General features: G+C 35.6%; 1 protein-coding gene across 1 annotated transcript; it reads right to left on the reverse strand.

Annotated features, from left to right (window-relative positions):
- Positions 1–5,470: 5,470 nt before the first annotated feature.
- On the reverse strand, positions 5,471–6,280 carry LOC134280954 (uncharacterized). Its single transcript, XM_062763400.1, has one exon. It carries the CDS (start codon positions 6,278–6,280, stop codon positions 5,471–5,473), a length of 810 nt encoding a protein of 269 aa, XP_062619384.1.
- Between the last annotated feature and the right edge of the window lie 15,154 nt (positions 6,281–21,434).

Consider the following 21,434-nt stretch of genomic DNA (forward strand, 5'->3'; position numbering starts at 1 on the left):
AAAATTTTGTATTTAAAAATGTATTCAGAATCGGGATGGTGCTTATTTTCAGTACATTATTTATATCGGATAATTGTAATTATGATTAATAACTACATATCGAGGACGATTATATTTTATATTTAGACAAGTCACGTGATGCGGCAGTCACGCGATTTTAGCACATTGACTTGAAGTATTGATGTTACATATAAATATCACTAGTGCAAGGGCATAGTCAAGTTAAATTTCTAAGTTCAGTATATAAATATTTTAACAGGCATTGTAGTTTCTAAAAAGTGCTGCGATCCTGTCTAAATTCTGCAATTTCATTGTTAAAATTATACTTGTGTGACCGAATGCTATATTTTTTGCTGGTCAGCGGCATGAAATATTGAAATATAAAATTGTTTTTAACATTTCATCAGGATCGCAGCACTTTTCAGATACCTTAATAGTTCTATAGTTAAAATGTTAAGGCTTACTTTGATCCATAGAGTGCATGCCCTTGCACTAGATCGATTTATTAAGACCCCCCACATTACCCTCCGATGTACTTGCATACAAATATACGGCAGTGTCAATCAAATACGTAATGTACAGAAAATATATTAATAAAATAGTGAAGAAGACGTTAAATTCAATTAATTGGCCCATAGAATATCTGTAAAAAATATTTTATTTAAGTAGAGAATACATATTTTGTTGAGAAAATATTACTTGATCTGTCTCTCACTGCATACAAACTACGTCACGTTGTAAGAAATGACGTCATATTGACAAGTGTATTGCGATCAGTGACTTGATTGTAACTTGTTATGTGGAATTTAACTAACGACAAAACAACACTCTGTAGTAAGTTTTTATGTAGTTTGATGATTTCTTACTGTTCAAATTGGCAGATAAACTCATTTTGTGGTATTTAAAGAAATGATGTATGACGTATGTTGTGTATGATGTCATAGTCGTTTTCCCGTACAAATTAGGCTCCGCCTCCTTTTTGAAACCTTAACTGTGCTGCGAAGCTCTCGGTCTACTTAGTAAAGTAGTCACCGACTACCAAAATATAGCGGTTACCTCTCTCTGTCTTTGGCAATTCTCCCAGAATATCCGTGGCCACTCTCTCCATAGGGATCCCAGATTCCACTATCTTCATGGGAGCTTTCTTTGTAACATTCGGACTTTTTCTCTTGGAACATTTTTCACATCCTGCAACATACGCTCTTATGTCCTTTCGGCAAAGGCCAATAGAACTTACTTCGAACTCTTTCAAGTGTCTCCTTGTGACCTAAGTGTCCTGCCCCTTTGAAGTCATGGCAGAAATATAGTACCTTCCGCCTCTCGCTCCATGGTATTATAGCATGAAAGATAGGACTTCCTTTTCCAGGAATCCACTTTCTGCACAGTAACTCATCTTTGATCAGTAACAAGTCCCATTGTCCTCGAACATAAATACTTTTTCCTGCTAGTTCTTCGGATTTTGGTTTTGTCCCACACTTTAACCATTTGAGCAACAATGCAATATCTTCATCGTTTTCTTGAATACTTTTAAGGGACAAACCATCTGACATTTGGGCACCATCCTCATTGTTATTAATTGAATGTAGAGCCCCTGATTCCTCTTATTGATCCCATGCAGTAAAGAAACCACATTACTTGCAGGGTATCCTACTCAAGGCATCAGCATTTTGGTGTTGTGCTCCTAGCCGGTGTTCAATCAACATATCATATGTACTCAATACTTCTAGCCACCTGGCTAGTTGGCCCTCTGGGTTCTTGAATCTCAATAACCACTTAAGGGAGCTATGGTCCGTTCTAATACGAAATTTTCGTCCCTCAAGGAAATGTCTGAAAACTTTTACAAAATGAACAACTGCAAGGAGCTCCTTCCTAGTGACGCAGTAGCTTTTTTCACTCTTGGACAAGGTACGGCTAGCGTAAGCAATGACTTTCTCATGACCTTCTTGTTCCTGAGAAAGTATAGCCCCAATAGCATCTCTGCTGGCATCCGTGTCGAGGATAAACTCTTTAGTGAAGTCAGGGTGTCCTAACACTGGGGTAGTTATAAGTTTCTGTTTCAACAGGTCAAAAGCGATCTTGCAATCATCGTTCCAGACAAATGGTCTCCCTTTTTTCAGTCAACTTATGTAGGCACTTGGCAATCGTTGCGAAGTCCTTTATAAACTTTCTATAATACCCACATAAACCAAGGAAGGACCTCACCTCCGTTTCACTTGTTGGCACTGGCCAATTCTTCACACTTTCTGTCTTTTCAGGGTCTGTCATTATTCCTTCTTCAGAAATAATGTGCCCAAGAACTTCACAGATCTCTGGAACAAATGGCATTTCTTGGCTTTTAGTCGTAACCCAGCTGATTGAAGTCTGTCAAATACTTTCTCCAATTGGTCATCATTTCAATGAAGGTTTTACCCATGATGATATCATCAAGGTAAACCAGACAAACCTCCCATTGTAATCCTGCCAATACCATTTCCATTAATCTTTCGAAAGTGGCTGGTGCACAACAAAGTCCGAAAGGCATCACTCGGAACTGAAACAAGTGTGCAGGAAAACGGCGAACGGGTTGTTTTATAGGTCTCGCGTCTCCAGTGTCTATCTTGTGTTTGACAATATTGGTTTTTCCAAGATCATTGTTATTTTTTGCAAACAGCGATTTGTACTTCCATAGAAAAGATTTCAATTCTTTTGCTTGTTTCTTTGTAAAATGCTTTACAGATTCATGATACAGATTTTCTATATCGGGCCGCTCTGCTGGTTCACCGGCATAGTTTGAGGTAACGTGTTCCGTTTCTTGAAATGTTCCAATCTCTGTGTTCTTATACACCACCTTTGTTTCAGACTCCACGTTCAACAATCTCACTGGCACAATATTATTCTTCATTGGTTGAACACAAGTTCTAGCAGTCAATGGCCTATTAGCATCTTCTTTTTCTCTTGGTTCTACAATACCTTGGGTCTGTAGATGCTCCTCGTCAAAGGTACATATTTTCCCTGGTATAATAAGTTCACTCCGGGGTGGTATGCTAACCGTTTCTTCTGCTACAACTCTATAACATCCAATTTTTCCTTCATACACAAGAGGGATACTTTCATCCTGATGTAACAAAAGGTGCCGTTTCTCGTCTATTATCATATCGAAACGTCTGATCAAGTCTAATCCCAGAATCCCTTCTATCTGAAGATCAGCTACCAAGGCCAATGTCTTTATAGGATATTTTCCAATTGCCATCTCGATATTGACTTTACCTTCCAACTTTAATTCATCACCATCTGCAGTGTAAACTTTCATTCCAACTTCTTGGATTTCAAATGGCAATTGGTCTTTCACCTTTTCCGATAAAGTTATTGACAGCATTGTAACCGTAGCCCCTGTGTCTACTAACATTTTACCCTTAACACCATTTATCCTTGCATAAATGAACATTCCAGCTTCGTTTGAACAAGAACCAAGTTTGCCAGTCAGCTGTCCATTTAAACCCTTATCACTGTTTTTCCTTTTGGGATCACTACCCCCTGAAGTACTCTGGCGATAATGTGCATCTTTCTTGTTTTTCTCTGGACAATTTCGCTTAAAATATCCCTTTTTATGACAACTATAGCATTCTATCATATCCATGCTTTTTCTGGATAGAGGTGACGCTTTGTAAGACTTTCTGTCCCACTGGCCTCTACCTTGTCTGAGCTCTTTGATTTCCTTGGTCATGGCTGCCATATTTTTCTCTACTGATGACATCCAGTTCTTTATTTCCATATTGAAGGTTTCGTTATTTGTAGTTACTTCTTCCCTCAACTAATGCTGATAACCTTTGTACCCCCTTTTGTCTTCTGCCCTAAGATATGCCTCAAGTTCTACTGCATGTTTAATGGCATCATTTAGATCTTTTGGGCGCGCTAGCTTGATCCTTCTTCGCATGTCTGAGTCAGGCAAGCCATCTCAAAATTGTTCCATGGCCAAAGTTTCCCTTACCTCAGATGGTGCTTTAGGATAGGCCAAATTTGCCAATCTTCTGACAGCCTGTCCTAATTCAAGTATGGTCTCTGTGGCTCTTTTACGCCTCTCCCTTAGCTGAACTCTGTATAATTCAGTTTGGCTAGGTGGTGCAAAACGCTCTTCTAGAGCATGTACAAGGTAATGATAATCTGTGTTGTCACCTGGCAAGTTGCCAAGAACCCCTTGAGCCTGACCCCGAACAGATGCTGCGAGAAATAAACCGTTCTCCTCTTCTGTCAACTCATTAAGTTTACTGACCGTGTGAAAATGAGTCTTATAATCCAACCCGATCCACTGCCATGGTAGGTTGCAGCTTTGACTTCCCTTCTACTCATTTTCTTTGTTGCAATATCTTGGACAACTGGTCTACGGTGACGCCTGTATGTTACATTACCATTATATATAACTCTATCCGCCATGCCATCTCTGAAGGTTTCAACATTTCTAGCCTCCATTTCCTCAGGAAACCTAACCCTTGGATGACAGCTAGTACTCGATCTATTTGGCTCGCTATCTGGAAAACGATCAGCCAAAGGACTCCTGGGAACGACAGACGATGGACCACTGGCAATACCAGAGTCGTATCTACCACGGTTCTCATATCCACGAGACCTTGGTGTTGAGTGTATCATACTTTCATGCTGCCGGATACTTGACTCTAGTTCTCTTATTTCTTCCTTGAGAAAAGTCAGTTCCCGATCTTACTGATCAGCTGACATTATAAAAAACAAATTGATTTCCCTAAAAATTTATTATGGAACCAAAATTAAACACACACACACCGTGTTGCTAACACTGCAGAAATCCCACCGCTGCCACCAAAAATTCTGTAACGTGTGCCCAGCCGAGCGGTCTATATATTCAATAGGGCACGTACCCGGTTACACCCGGGATTCCTGCAGTGTAATAATTTAGACAAATGATTTGTATCTTGTCCACTAGGACACAAACTTAATCAATATATTTACGATGATTATTTCAACAATTTACCTAATCAATATATTTACTACGATTCGCAGAACAAAATCAAGGGACAATTTGACTCCGGACCACTTGTCTCACCCCTAACCAATGTCCCGGACAACTGGCCCAACCAAGGGTCCAGGTTACTGAACCAAAGGTCTCTAATCAACTGGTGTCTCCAGTTCACTTTGGCACTAGGGTACAGACTTATTCAGCCTTTATTTCTAATGCCAAAGCTACCGAGGTCGACCAGTTGACGCAACCTATACAATAAGGCTTATTCAGCCCTAAAGTAACCTTATTGTGACTCAGCTTATTCAGCGTCGTCACTTTATCTTATCACCCATACTAACTTTATTTCCCTTACCTGGCCACTTCTTAGATCAGTCTGATGCAGTGAACGTAACTGTACTGATTCCGACATGGACTGACTGAATATGTCAACACCCACTATATATAGAGCATAGGACTGGTCTATTTATGGTAGGGGAGACAGGTCAGTCCAAGTCAAAAACCCTAACATCCCTTGTTATACTGATTGGAATAACCCTGATTCATTACACTATCATATCTTGGTACCATGCCTTCCATAAGAGTTTCAATATTCCACATCCCGACCAGTAGATCTCCATTTAAGGAGGAGAAATAAACACACTGTAGGTCCCATGACTTTGGTGTCTTTATAAGTATAATGTTTGTTTGATTGTCATTAGTTAATTTGTTAATGTGTTTATTCTTACCTATGTATATAAGATCAAAGGTATCGTTCACTGTGTGTACATCTGCATAATTACTAGATATATCTGAAAGATGATGCAAAATATCACCGTTTGTATTCGTCGACGTCAAAATAAGATTTTTATCATCACTGATCCAAACCCGATCTGATGTAAGATGGTAAATGTGATTTACACTGTTAACACCTGCCACCGTAACATGTGTGTGAAACACGGGTGTATACTTCAGATGCAGAAGAGAATCATTTCTCACTTGTCTTTTTACCGTCTCAATGATTTGTATTCCACTCAGGTATTTAATCATATCCCTGATGTGGATTTCGTTGGTCACGCAGAACATGGTATGTTGTGTAAAACGCGGAGTCTCTTTTACATTGAGGGCATTGGTTTTCTTAAAAATCAAAAGGAAACGGAGAGGTATGTTTGCCGATTGTTCTGACATATGTTCATACTTCTCAAAGATGCCATGACGTTCATAAATTTCCATCATCAGTTCTTGCAATCTATGAAGGTAAGTTGTATATCCGAATTTAGCTTCACATATCACTGTGTCGATGAGGATCTTTAATCTTTTGGCTTTAGTTGACATGTTTGATTGATTGTTGAAAATTTCTGTGTGAACAGATTTCATATCAGTTTTGACTCTTCTAAGGGAAAAAAAGCTGTTATAGAGAGTCTCACACCTGATCTTGTGAATGGTTTCTCTGTGTTTTTGTCGGAATGTTTTATAAGCTGATATTTAGTCCTGTAGTTTGTGTTTCAAATGTTCTCTACATTCAAAACAAACAGGAAGTTTACAGGAATTGCAATATCGTCTTATGATTCTGTCAGGATGTTTTTCACAAATCTCTTGTTTTGGGATATATTGATATTTCTCACGGTAAATTATAACATCGTGGTGTATGGTATCTAGATCAAAAACATGCATCTCTTTACACGGTAGACAAAGTCCATGTTTACACGTGTTACAGTAGAATTCTGACAATTGAAACACTGATGTACTCTACACTGGTCGCTGAATGATGAAGTGTCCATTTCAAGGTTCATAGGCATTGAGAACACAACATGCTAAAATTAGAAATGAAAAAAACATTTGTTTTTGAGTTTACAGCATCTTGTAAGATATTAAAGCATTTGAATGTAACACTCTGCTGAATTTGATAATGAATTCAGGAATAGTTACCAGCATGTTTTAATCAATTTATTATATAAATACACCGAGAGTTTACAAGGGTGTTCTAAGAAACTGTCTTTCCTGCTTAATCAGTAATAAAAATGTAGGATAAAGAATTGTCACCGACATAAAGGTCAAGGGGTTGTCAGTCTGTATCGTATTATTCCTTAGAAAGCAACAGAACATTCAGATAATACTGAAATCAATTTGGAAACTCTAAATTATAAAAATGATATTGATAATGACGTTGGTACCTTTTAGTCTAATATAAAAATAATGATATAATAATATAATGTAATTATCACTCAGAAAGATGAAATGAAAACAAAACATGACAGGGTGGTGCGGGACACAGTAGCATAATACCTTCTCAAATATGTAATAAGATTTTTGGATCTAGTTTGTATGGCTGAGATAAAAAGGAACAAATTATAAAATTAATAAAACATATTTTTGAATATAAGGAAACAAAAAAAAAATTCTCCCTCCTTTCACATCACACCCAAATTAGAAATATGAAAACAGAAATAAACTTTACAAATATATCTGATACGCTGTAGTGAAATTACTTGAAATAAACTGTGTTTTTGTCTCTTAAAGTGACCAACCAGTCATTTAATACTCCCTCTACAACTAATTCAGTCTACATCCGTCAACGGTAACCCATTAAGGTCAAAATCAAATCAACAAAAAAATATACCGAAACTAAACATCCACGCATACAAACAACAACTAATAATTGAATCAACTTTATTACACAATAGAAAAATGTATTCCTTTTTATTGAGATTAAATGGAGAGACCTTTACATCGCTCATCAACCGACAGTGATCTTGGGCAGTAGTCGATCAAGGCTACTTCAAATACCATCTGGAATAACATTTCGAAAGCATTTATAATACCGCATCATCAAATAGGTGCCGTTTTCAATCTTATTTAAAACAAATGATAGGTATAAACGTTAGCGGTATTAGCTATGTGATTTCACCATCTGTAGAATGCACTAAAATCGACGTTCTGAGAGGTGTACAAATCTTTTGTGAAATATTGTAGGCATTGACATTGGCAGTGCGTATTGAACATTTTCAAAAAAATAAATTACTTATATTCGGGATATCGTCCTGACTTATTATCGAGCTTCATCTATAAATAAATATCGGTAAGTGAAAAAAATGTACCTATTTTTTTTTTAAACTATAGTCAAGAACTCTACATATATGAGATACCATGAACAAAAGTATAACAAACAAAATCAGTTTTATACCTTAGAGAAAACCCGCCAAATGTATGAGTCGCCAAAAGCGGCTTCATGTTTAAAATTATCTTTATTTTCTTTTAAGGGGGCTGACTATGGTTTTATTGTGTGAAAACTACAATAGCGAAAATCTTCATCTTTATACAATATATAAATTACATTAAGTTCAGTGTCCATGCCAAGTTTGGGGGAAATTTACTGTCCAGGTATTTTGGGTGACTGTCTCAAAATACAGGTACATTTACTATAGGATTATATAGGAAAATTCCAATTTTAGCACTTTATACCAAATCATACAAATGCTACAATAACCTTTTTGTTCAAACTATAATATTTGATTAGTTATACTATATTATGCAATATATGTAAGAAACACAAAATTCTACCGTCTTGTTACCAGAGGAGGCATCTCAAAATGCCAAAAACAAAGAATTTTCCTGTTTTATAGAGTACTACAAAATATGAAAGGCTCAAGGGATTTATATGAAAACATAGTAAAAATAATGGTGATATTCTCAAATTTCTTTGTTTTAAATTTCGATTCAAGAGCGTATGCTTATTATTTTTTCTTTAATAACATTTTAATCACCCCTTTCTTTTAGAGCTTCAGTTTATCATTACGTCAAAAAAACACTGTAACGACACCAAGTAACCTATCAATTGCAAAATCGGTCAAAATATCAGTTTTATAAAATTTTAATTGCAATTTTTTACCTATAATTTCTTAATTTTTTGTAATTTTTATAATTATGCGATAAAAGTTGCTTTAAAACAGTAAATACGCTTTTTTTACTATGATGCGCGAAATACTGCGCATTGGAAACCATTGTCGGCCCCCTTAAATCCAATCTAGTTAAAATTAGATGTTAATTCCGCTCGCATATTCTCTACACTAACTTAGTGTAGAGAGTATGCGAGCGGATCTAACATCTAATTTTAATTACGCAAGTGAGTTAAGGCTACGTATGGAGTTTACTTTGCAAAATAATTAAGTAAGACCCATTATTGCTATACATACCGCAAAGAAAATGTTAAGACTTGTTTTCTAATACATTCTTGGTACCCACGATATGCAACTGCCAGTACACATTATGACGTCATTGAGCTCTACTACACAAGTTTATGAGGAACATCAACAAAATCACTTCGGCGCAAGGGCATACCCTACTTTGTTTTACAGAAACAAAGTATAAAGAAAAGCAGAATATTCCGGTGATTTAAGATATTGCTGCACAAATGTCGACACTGCAATTCTTTAGTTACTATCTGCACAGTTCTAAGCAAACACACAATATATTGTACAGTCCAGTTTAAGTTTAGTAAAATTTTTATCGATTGAAGAAGAGGATAGGATTTGTGCAGCAATTTTATTAATTTTAAGAATATTCTCCTTAAATATTATACCTTATTTATTTTAAATTAAATAGGATATGCCCTTGCGCCGACGTTGTTTTTTTGATGTGTTTTATTACCTTGAATGGGAGAGAACTATGACGTCATAATATGACGTCATAATGTGCACTTGCAAAAATATACTGTGGGTACTAAGAATGTATAAGAAAATCAATTTGAACTTTCTCTGTATATAAAATATACAATTTATGCATTTTATGTGCTCATTTGCATCAAAAACCCATCTCTAGCCTTAACTCACTTGCGTAGATTGCCTTAAATCTAAATGTGTGAATTTTTTTTTGCAAGTATGTTTATAATATCAATACTTGTATTCGGGAAAAAAAATGAGAAAATATTAACTTCAAATAACTGGCAATTATACAGAACTACTTGCCTAACATAATAATATAATATTTGTGTTTAAATTTGAAAGATCATAATGAATTTTCATGTATTTTGAAACTTAAGGTATACCTTTACGCAGATGACCAAAAATTCCACTGATTTTTTTTTAAAATTATTGCACAATTTTATTTTTGTGTTAAATTTCAATTTCAAATAACTAGGTCATTGACCTACTTTTAAATCCGCAAAAATAAAGTCTTTCTTAGATTTCAAACACAGTTTACCATTTTTATTCAAAGTTGTACAATTTTTTTCTTCACACACAAAATATTACGAACAATCTAAACTCTTTATATAATGACATATTATAGCAATTGAACAGCGTTGCTTCTTATAAACAAATGATGGTATTTCACTATTATAGTGAAATAATCATTAATTTATTAATCAATTTCACCCGATTGATTTTGAGGCGTTTGAACTTGCGTAATGTTTATTACATAAGAACAATTTTGATTTAACATATTATGAATTTTAAAATTTTCTACTGTTGCGTTTGAAAATGCGAGCACTCTTTTTTAACGGAAGTTGCATTTATTAACATAGCAACCGATGATTGAAGGGAGATAAAAGGCTGTTTGAAATGTCACTTATTGCTCATTAGTGTACAAAAATTATGTTATTTATCGATTATCAACTTAAACTGGAAAGGATTTATTGAATAAATAAGAAAAAGAATAACAAAGCTAATGGTTATGAAACGACTTACAAAGCCCAACAAAACCACATTATTATCGACCGCTGCTGCAAATTTAATTTCCACTTTTATTAAATAGGCCTTGTAAAACAAGGTATGAGAAGTCTCTCTCTCTCTCTCTCTCTCTCTCTCTCTCTCTCTCTCTCTCTCTCTCTCTCTCTCTCTCTCTATAATAATCTTCAAGTATTTTTGCACTGATAATCATGGCATAAAGTTTAAAATCATTTATAATGTTTCAAAAGTAAATTTCTCATCAAGTTATTTGATAAATTTTACCAGTTAATACTTTAACAAAAAGAGTTTACAAAAGGTATTACATTTATATAAAAGGAAATTTTGATTTTCCTCGCATCATAATGACGTGGTGCATAAAGAAATGGTTAATAAAAAAAATCAAAATTTCTTGTAAAAATTGTTTTGAATATGTTTTAGCTGCGAATGCTGACAATGATACAAAAATAATTTCGTTTCCACATTTTTCACAGTGCCTTTCAGCATAGCTTATTTTGCAGAAAACATAGGAATTATCACGTGCATGATCAAGATCCAGGGTGCACGTGCTTCGGTCATTTTTATTTCAGGCTGTCCTCAAATCATCGATGTAATAAAGTACAGAGGAGTCTGAAGCAAATTGAAAGGGTGGCTAATTGAAAGTGTGGGGGGGAGGGGTTAAACCAACAAAAAAGATAAACCCCAATTTTCAATACAAAGAAACTGTCTATCCATGCAAGATTGCAAGTTTACTAGGCGCCCCTAGCACCCTCTGGTTCTGACGCTTATGAAGTCTATGATAAAAGAATTGATTGTAAATGAAAATATATGCTTTTCAAGATTCTACTTCAGCTTTGAATATCTTGCACTTCCATTGTATGCATATGCTTTCAGAATTGTGAAAGTAGTTTTTCAAATGCTTAATTGTTTGTGGCTAATTTGATGTTTTACATCAATTTTTAATTGTGGAAAATATAAATTGAGTCGAAGATATTTTAGACACTTCTTATGCTGAGCAGTGATGATTTGTTATTTGAAGTTTCCTTGTAGTTTAACCAATAATACAATGGCATAAATCTAAATGTCTGAAAATTAACATTTTTAGCAATCGGCAATCCTCGGCTAACTCCGCTACGCTCCATTATGTGCGAGGTACGAGTCATCCTAGGAACTCCGATTGTACTGTTATGGGTCAGAATAACCCTAAATGCCAGCAAAGATCAATCACACAGTTTAAACTTAACAATAATTTATTTACAGTAATATACAAATCATTAAGTACAAACTTAGCAAAAATCTAAAAATACATACATCAGAGTGTCCGTTGCTGCACACAATGTCCCAGTGAAATTATATCCCAGTTATACCTCAATGAGTGCTTATACGACAATTCTATCCATGCATCGAATTGACAGGGTATTTATACAGTAATATAAATCTAGAATATTCTAGAAGTTGTAAGTACATGATATTACTGGAAAGTTCTGGACATGCACAAAGTTCAAGAATGTTCTAGAAAAATGACCGAACATGTTGACCACTCTGGAATGTTCAAGAAACTTAATGTTACTAATAATATACATGATGAAATAATACAAATACAACACACCTCACAACACCTCCCCCCTTAAAAAGTTTGAATGTCAATGAAAACTTATATTGTCAAAATGAAATATATGTACATTAATACAAAATCATGTATGTTCACGATACTCTAGACAGGGCATCTGCAATAACATTGTCTTTGCCTTTGATATGCTTTATTGTTATGTTGTATTCTTGTAACAACAAACTCCATCTAGTCAGTCTTTGATTCTTGTTTGACAATTTATGCAAAAATGTCAGGGGGTTGTGATCAGTATATACAAGAATTGGATGCAAAGTAACATTCAGATAAACATCAAAATGCTGTAAGGCTAACAACAAAGCAAGGCATTCCTTTTCAATGGTGGAATACTTTTGTTGACATTTTGTAAGTTTCTTTGAAAAATAAGAAACAACTCTATCTACATTATCACTATGTTCTTGAAACAAAGCTGCCCCGATTCCAACATCACTAGCATCAACAGTAAGCTTGAATTGCTTAGAAAAATCTGGAGTTGACAGAACTGGGTTGCTCATAAGGACAGATTTGATTTTATGAAATGATTTTTCACAGTCCTTTGTCCATTTAAAGTTAACCCTCTTTTGTAAAAGATTTGTAAGTGGACTAACAACTGAGGAAAAATTTGGACAAAATTTTCTGTAAAACCCAGCCATGCCCAAAATTCTCATTAATTCTTTCTTGTTTGTAGGAATCGGGAATTTTGCAATAGCTTCCACTTTAGCCATAATGGGTGTAACATAACCTTGACCTACTCTATGACCTAAATACTCTACATAAGCATGACAAAATTCGCTCTTCTCAAGGTTCACAGTTAAGTTTGCTTTAGCTAAAATGTCAAATAAAGCACGCATGATTCGGAGATGTTCGTCCCATGTGTCGCTGTATATGACGACATCATCAATGTAGGCCTCGCATCCCTCGAGGTCTTGAAGGAGGGAGTGAATCATGCTTTGGAATGTAGCCGGTGCGTTTTTCATGCCAAAAGGCATTACTTTATACTGGTAAAGTCCATCTGGTGTAGCAAAAGCAGATATTTCTTTTGCTCTTTCTGTTAACGGTACTTGCCAGTAGCCTTTCAACAGGTCAAATTTACTGACAAATTTGGCGTTTCCAATGCGGTCAATACAGTCATCGATTCTAGGTATTGGAAATGAATCAGTTTTGGTAACAGAATTCACCTTTCTATAGTCTGTACATAATCGGTACGAACCGTCCTGTTTTGGTACAAGAATACATGGTGAGCTCCAATCACTTTTACTAGGTTCAACAATGTCATTGTCCAACATGTACTGCACTTCCCTTCTTAGGTACTGCAATTTTATTGGATTCAGACGGTACGGATGTTGTTTGATAGGCAGAACGTCACTCACTATGACATCATGACAAGCTGCATTAGTTTTCTTTGGAACATCCGAAAAGATTTGATGATACTCATTCATCAAGTTTTTAACTTGTTCTTTTTGGTGAATGTTCAAATGTCCAAGTTTGGCATACAAATTAGCCAAAACTTCTGAGTTTTTCAAACGAACACTCTGATTACAATCTTTCTCATTCATCTCTACACTCGTATCACTTTCAGTACAATTTTGAACAGTCTTAGCATTGGCTAAAGTGGAAACTGGTTTTACAGAATTTCGGTCACACCTTTCAAAATACTCTTTTAACATGTTAATGTGACAAACCCGTTTCTCTTTACGTCGACCTGGTGTCTTAACTACATAGTTTACATCACTGATCTTGCTTTCAATTTCATTAGGGCCATAAAATCTGGCCTGTAAAGGATGACCAGGAATAGGTAAAAATACAAGAACCTTATCACCTGGCTTAAACACCCTATTTCTGGCATCTTTGTCATACCACATTTTCGTTTTCATCTGAGAACTCTTCAAATTTTCTTGTGCTAATTTACAAGCATTGTAAAGTTTTTCTTTGAAATCAGACACATAATCTAAAAGATTAAGATCACTAGTCTCAGTCAGCCACTTTTCCTTCAACAATTTCAAAGGACCTCTAACTGTATGACCGAACACCAATTCAAAAGGACTAAACCCAAGAGACTCCTGGACTGCTTCTCGTGCAGCAAATAGTACAAGATGAACCCCTTCATCCCAGTCTTTTTCATACTGGTAACAATAAGTCTTCAGCATTGTTTTTAGGGTTTGATGAAAACGTTCTAGCGCTCCCTGGGACTCAGGATGATGAGCAGTTGATCGATACTGCCTAATACCCAACTCATGCATGACTTGCTGGAACAACTCCGACATAAAATTTGAGCCTTGATCCGACTGAATTGCCTTGGGTGCTCCTACAAAACTGAAAAACTTGGTTAGGGCCTTAACTATGCTCTTTGCCTTTATATTCCTAAGAGGTATGGCTTCAGGAAATCGAGTGGATGTACACATAATGGTAAGTAAATACTGGTTTCCAGATCTGGTCCTAGGCAAAGGTCCAACACAATCCACCAACACTCGACTAAACGGTTCTTCAAAAGCTGGAATGGGTTGGAGAGGGGCAGATGGTATTTTCTGATTCGGTTTACCTACCATCTGACAGACATGACACGACTTACAAAACTCAGAAACATCCTTCCTTAGCTTAAGCCAATAAAAATGACTCAAAATCCTATTATAAGTCTTATTGATACCTAAATGACCTGCCATAGGTGTATCGTGAGCTAAACTCATGACATCTCGACGATAAGCAGCTGGGACCACTATCTGGTGAACAACACGCCACACTTCATCTGGAGAAGCGTCAGGTGGTCGCCATTTTCGCATAAGGATGCCATCTTTCATATAGAAGAATTCTCCAACTTTAGTAGCCTCTTCTGGTGGAAATGCCCTCTTACTAAGTTGAATGATATCTGGGTCCTTAAGTTGTTCAGAGAGTAAACGTTCTCGGCTGAGGATGTCCTTGCCTTGGCTAACTATTGAATGCAACTCAACATCCTCACCACCAAATTTTGGTGAAAGTTCTTTCTTCTCTTGCTTCTTGATATTGTGTGGTTCAATGCTTGTTTGAGTGCCATCAAGGTCAGATAAGAAAGTGTCATTCAAATCAATATCAACAGAGGAATTCGTACTCGTCAAAGGCTTGAGTATGGTATCCTTCATTTCTCGTCTTCTGGCCATCGCTGTAGTAACAGCACAGGCTGGATAAATGTCATCATCTTCATCATCGCACATGACATTGGAAGTGATTTTCTCACAAACTATAGGATCAGGTACAACCTTCCCACCAGCTAAATCGTTGCCTAACAACAAAGAAATGCCTGGAACGGGAAGAGTGGAGTTGGAGAACACCTACGATAACAGGTCCAGTAACTTAATATGACTTCAAACTAATTCTATGTGCAGGGATAGTCAAATTGGGCACACTCTCACCCTGTAAATAAACTCAACACCACCCCAGAGTAAAAATTTATTCAGACAAAGAAGCACGCCCTCTAATAATAACGTCTGTGCAGCACCAGTATCTCTCAAAATCTGGACAGGTTTTATTTCGCTAGAGTCACCGAGTGAAACAAATCCCTGAGACATAAAGGGCTTATAATCCTCCATAGAATCAATAGAACTGGACTGTGAACCCTGGACATCAGAAGTCTCAGAACAAATCGAAACTAAGGCTTCTCTATCACCTCTAACTGCCGCACAAGCATGTGGTTGAGTTTTATCAAAATCATTTTTTCTCTTAAGTTTAAAGCATTCACTGATCAGATGACCTTTTTTCTTACAATAACTACACGTAGGAAGCGACCCTATTCCAGACGATCCTTCAACACGTCCTGGACCGGACTTAAAACCACCTTGGGATGGAGACTGGGAACTTGTAAAAGTAACCCTGAACCACTCTTTTTATATGTGTCTGAATTGGTAGAATTACTGCTAGTCTGAGATCTTGATACAAAATTCTTTTTATGAGACAGAGCATAAGTATCAGATATGACTGCTGCTTCTTCAAGAGTTTTCACATTCTTATCTTCTAGATGTGTTTTCAAATCTTGAGAAACACATTCTTTAAACTCTTCTACCAGGATGACTTGGCGCAAATTAGCAAAAGTTTTATCAAGTTTCTTAGATCTAAACCAGTGATCGAATAAATCTTCTTTCTCTCGTGAAAATTCAACAAATGTTTGATTATCAAACTTTCTATACTTTCTGAACTTTTGTCTATACGCTTCAGGTACTAATTCATATGCTTTTAATATTGCTGCTTTGACCTTCTCATAGTCTGAACTCTCAACTACCCCTAGTGCAGAGTATACCTCAGCCGCTTTTCCAACCAGTACACTTTGTAACATCATTGACCAAACATTTAGTTGCCATTTAAGATTCTCTGAGACCTTTTCGAATTGTGGAAAATATTTGTCTACAGATTTTTCTTGAAATTTTGGAACTAATCTGATATTTTTTGCTGCGTCAAATTCAGTTTTGACAACTGACGGTTCTGGTTGGTGCTGTAATCTTAATTTCTCTAATTCAAAGTGCTCTTGTCTTTCTAATTTGTCTAATTCAAATTTTCGTTCACGCTCTCGTTCTTCTCTTTCACTTTCTCGCTCTTCTCTTTCTCTTTCTCGCTCTTCTCTTTCTAATTTTTCTCTTTCAAGTCGCATTTTCTCTAACTCTAATTGAAACTGATATTCTGCCATTTTATAAGAGCCTAACTCTGATTTAACTGTATATTCTGGAAGATTGTATTTTTCAAAGATGTTTTCTTCTACTAGTTTGTTTGCAACCTTAATTCTAATGTCTTGCTTTCTCTGAGAGGATTTAACATCTAACCCAAAATGCAAACCTAATGCGATCAAGTCATCCTTTTTTAACGTATCAAAAACCTGAACACTTGGTGAACTAAGAAAGACTGTGACCGAAAACACCATGTTGATTTCTGCTGGCTTAAAATGAAATTTAACGGTTCAATTAACAAAATTCTGACAATAAACTGCAAAAGTGCAAGACATTCTTTATCCCGGACGAGCCCCCAATTCTGTTATGGGTCAGAATAACCCTAAATGCCAGCAAAGATCAATAACACAATTTAAACTTAACAATAATTTATTTACAGTAATATATTATAAGTATATGAAACATAAAGTACAAACTTAGCAAGAATCTAAAAATACATACATCAGAGTGTCCGTTGCTGCACACAATGTCCCAGTGAAAATATATCCCAGTTATATCTCAATAGTGCTTATACGACAAAGTATATCTATGCATCGAATTGACAGGGTATTTATACAGTATTATAAATCTAGAATATTCTAGAAGTTGTGAGTCTATGATATAACTGGAAAGTTATGGACATATACAAAGTTCAAGAATGTTCTAGAAAAAATGACCGAACATGTTGACCATTCTGGAATGTTCAAGAAACTTAATGCTACTAATGATATACATGATGAAACAATACACACCTCACAACAATAGGAATAGATAAAGAAACTGTTTTGAAATCTACATTCAAAAAGGCTGTGTTATTTCCCGATCATGATAAGGAGCACACGACCTGTCAGCAGGTGATGCTCACTCTTCCATGGCACCTGATCCCACTTCTAATATTTCGGAGGTCCGTGTTTGCTCTGCTTCCATTTTGTAATGTTTTATGGACTTTGATATTTAATACTGTTTGTTATCTCCATATCCTTCCAGAAAGTTAGAGATGTGCCACTTTAAGATAATCATAACATAACTAAGAAATTGGGAGAAAAATACTTTTCAGGAAAACAGGGTCATGGTTTGCAAGTATAACAAACATCCACAGAAAATTAAGTTTCAACATCCATCCCTTGGGGAAGTTGGTAGGGGCTACATAAGAGAATCAATCTGTGACATGTAAATGTATAAGAACATATCTTGAAATAATAAATTATGTCAAATCGGACGATTTTTAGCAGTGTTTTTTTTAATTGGAGGGATCCCCCTCCCTTTCTACTTGATGTCAAATGAAACCCCTTATAAAATTGCATATCTTTTGTTATATATTTTAAAAAATGTTTTTGAAAACAAAAAGAAACCGAGGAAAACTTATTTGTTTTTGTCAGATGTTTTTGAGCCATTTTTTATCTCTGCCGAGCTTTAGCACCGCTAAGTTTTCCCTTACTTTACAAAAATCTTGAATTCATATCTAAAAGTGTTTTGGAGAAGTGTCCAGGACAATAAAGTCCTCTAAAAATACTTAACATCTCAAGACAGGAAATGACGTCTTCATCGGAAAGAGATGTAAAGCTTTCATGAAAATCCGAGGAGCCGTTTCCGAAAACAAAATTAGAAATGAATAGGAAAAAAGAACTCGAATGAAAACAATAAAGTCTCCCGTTGAAGACTAGAGACTTTTAAACAATTATAGAGAAAAAAGAAAACAAGCAAAACCAAAAGGTCTACTTTAGAAAATGAAAACGTTAATAATAGTTAAAAGAAATCAAACAAAAATTATAAGTGTTTCTTGCGAAACGAATGATTTTCGATCGCATACAACGTAACCCCCGGTTCACACATAGACGATGCTTCTACTACGATCAAAGCATGTCAAAAAGCGTGGCTGATCGTGACAAATCGCAGGAAAAACGTCGTGGGGTCGTGATAAGCGTAGTATTATCGCAGTAGGGTCTTCATGATCGGAGAGCTCTACGCTCTCACCACGCTTATTTTTAACATGTTCAAAACAAGCGTAGCGGAATCGTGGCCGACAAGAATCGGAGTGAAGTCGTAAAAAGAGCGTAGTAGAAGCGCCATAATCGCACAAGCAGCGTAGAAGCATCGTAGAGATATCTTCATGATCGTAGTAAAAGCGCCGTTAGAGCGTAGGAACATACCAAACACGATTACACAACGCTCCCTCTGCGTTCGTACTACGATCTCTCTACGCTTCTGATGATCATACGAAGACCTACTATGACCTTACGCCGATCATACTACGACCTATCAGACAGGAGTTTGTTCTTATAGCGCTGATATTTGACCAATCATCATCTGTAAACTACATATAAAAAGGGACACTTTACTTGATGATCATTTACAATTAAGCATTTTTACATCTTGTTACAGTTATAATTAAAATTGTCCTTAAACCATGTGGTAAAGGCCCAAAACAAACTGCGGTCGTAAGATATACATCATCGCTAAAATCGTACTACAAAAATCTGCGGTTGCAAGATATATTTACATCATCGCCAAAATCGTACTAGAAGCGTAATGCAAACGTTATATGATCGGCACCACCGTAGCGACATCGCAGTATAGTCATCTAGGTCTGCGTAGCATCGTAGTATGGTCTTCAATGTCTTAGTGGCAGCGTTGCGTAAACGCAGTAAACACGGCCGCTTGTCGGCAACGGTCTGCATAACATCGTAGTAGAAGCGTGTTAACAGCGCGTTTGACGTAGGGGCATCGTAGTGTGGTCGGAAAGAAGACCATCATTTGCCAAATTGCTCTATTTAGACGCCGATCGGCTGCGATCTGCCCCGATCCAAAAAAAAATTCAGATTGTGGCTTGATCAGGATGATCGCCGTAGAGTCGCAGCTCTATGTGAACGGGGGGTTAAGTTGAACACAATGTTGTGGTGTCTGCATAAAATTTGGGAAGACCTGAAGTCTGCTTAGTGTGAAATTTTCTATGCTAGATATATCACAATTCGTACTTTGGGAGGGTTCCAACTTGTGCTCCCACTCAATTTTATATTATTAATACATTACGAAGTTAACATGATTTAATACATTTTGACCAAAGGTTAATTGATAGACCATCTTTTCAATTAACATTTTCAGTACTAAAAATGAGACTTAAGTATTTGGTATAAAATCCGGATGATTATGTAAATGTATGTGGTTAAATGAAGCTGTAAAATCATCATATTTAAACTTCATTATATAGATATCAATACAATGATAAGCATTATTGTAAATGTAATACAATATGAAATAATAATAATATTTATTGAACAATAAATACAATAATAATAAAGAAAACTATGTAATATATGTAATAAGTTATTACATATGATGGCATGTCATTATAAGTATCCAGTTATGAGATTTGGAACCACAAAAATTTTGTTATTTTTTCCATAATTGTGTATACGCAACATTGCTGTACATTACGTGTGTGTGTGTATATGTATACTTTGCCCAGGTTGTTTGTAATAAATGGAAAATCACTATGTGTACATTCATGGAAAGCATTTTTATAGCTTTTATTGTAAATAAAAAGTGTTTGTATAAATATTTATCAATTATATACCGGTATCTACATAGAATGAATACACACATTAAATATTAAATAACAAGAAACCTTATCTTACAGTGACATAAATAATAGACGGTGGCTATATATAGTCACAGACTATTGTTACTGGTATATGCTTCTGAATAAACAATATGTAAACACACGGCGATCCTAGCGGAGATTTTTGCAAAGTCGAAATAATAGGAAGTAGACTTGTTCGGATGATTGAAAAGGAAATGTACATAGTTAACAAATACTTACAAGTTTTTTCGAAAACATTTCGTTGATAGACACAAAACCAATATCTGATATTTGCCATTATCAATATTTCTCGCCTCATGAATATTCATTGAATTTCGCCTAACTACAACTAACTCGTACACCAACTAAACTACTGAAGTTATTCGTACATGATTTTTTTTTTCTTTTATCATATGCGAAAAGTAATTTCGTACACATTCATTGTGTTTGTTTAAAATTATAATTATTATCAGAATATTTGATGAAAATTATTTGTAGATAATTGTTTTACTTTCTAACTCCGAAATCAAATAATTATAATTGCTAAACAACACAAGCGCAGCTGTTATTAAATACTATTCTGTGAAATTAATATTCAATAAAACTTAAGTAGTTTATTGTAATTAATTTAACTGAGTTTTTTAATCAAATCTAGGGGCATACAAACAGCTATGGGAATAGTGAAAGACGCTGTCACTGTTGACAGCAAACTAATTAGATATCTTATTTAGTTGAATGATAGTAAAAATATTGTCCATAGCTTTAATACAAATAAATCTTCACAAGGTTCCATTTCTGCGTGAAATTCGTTCCTGACTGTTATTTTAAAAATTAAGAGAAACTCAACTATGTGCATCAGTGAAATTCCTTAATTTAAGTAGGAGTTATCTACATGTAACTTGTTTTTAGCAAAAAAAAAGTTATCGTGACGCTGTTATCTTCCGTGTGTGATAAGGCGACACAATACATTATATGA

The sequence above is a fragment of the Saccostrea cucullata genome, unplaced genomic scaffold (genome assembly GCF_032062105.1).
Source record: "Saccostrea cucullata isolate Sc308-1 unplaced genomic scaffold, CSIRO_AGI_Scuc_v1 ctg5385, whole genome shotgun sequence".
Taxonomy (NCBI): domain Eukaryota; kingdom Metazoa; phylum Mollusca; class Bivalvia; order Ostreida; family Ostreidae; genus Saccostrea; species Saccostrea cuccullata.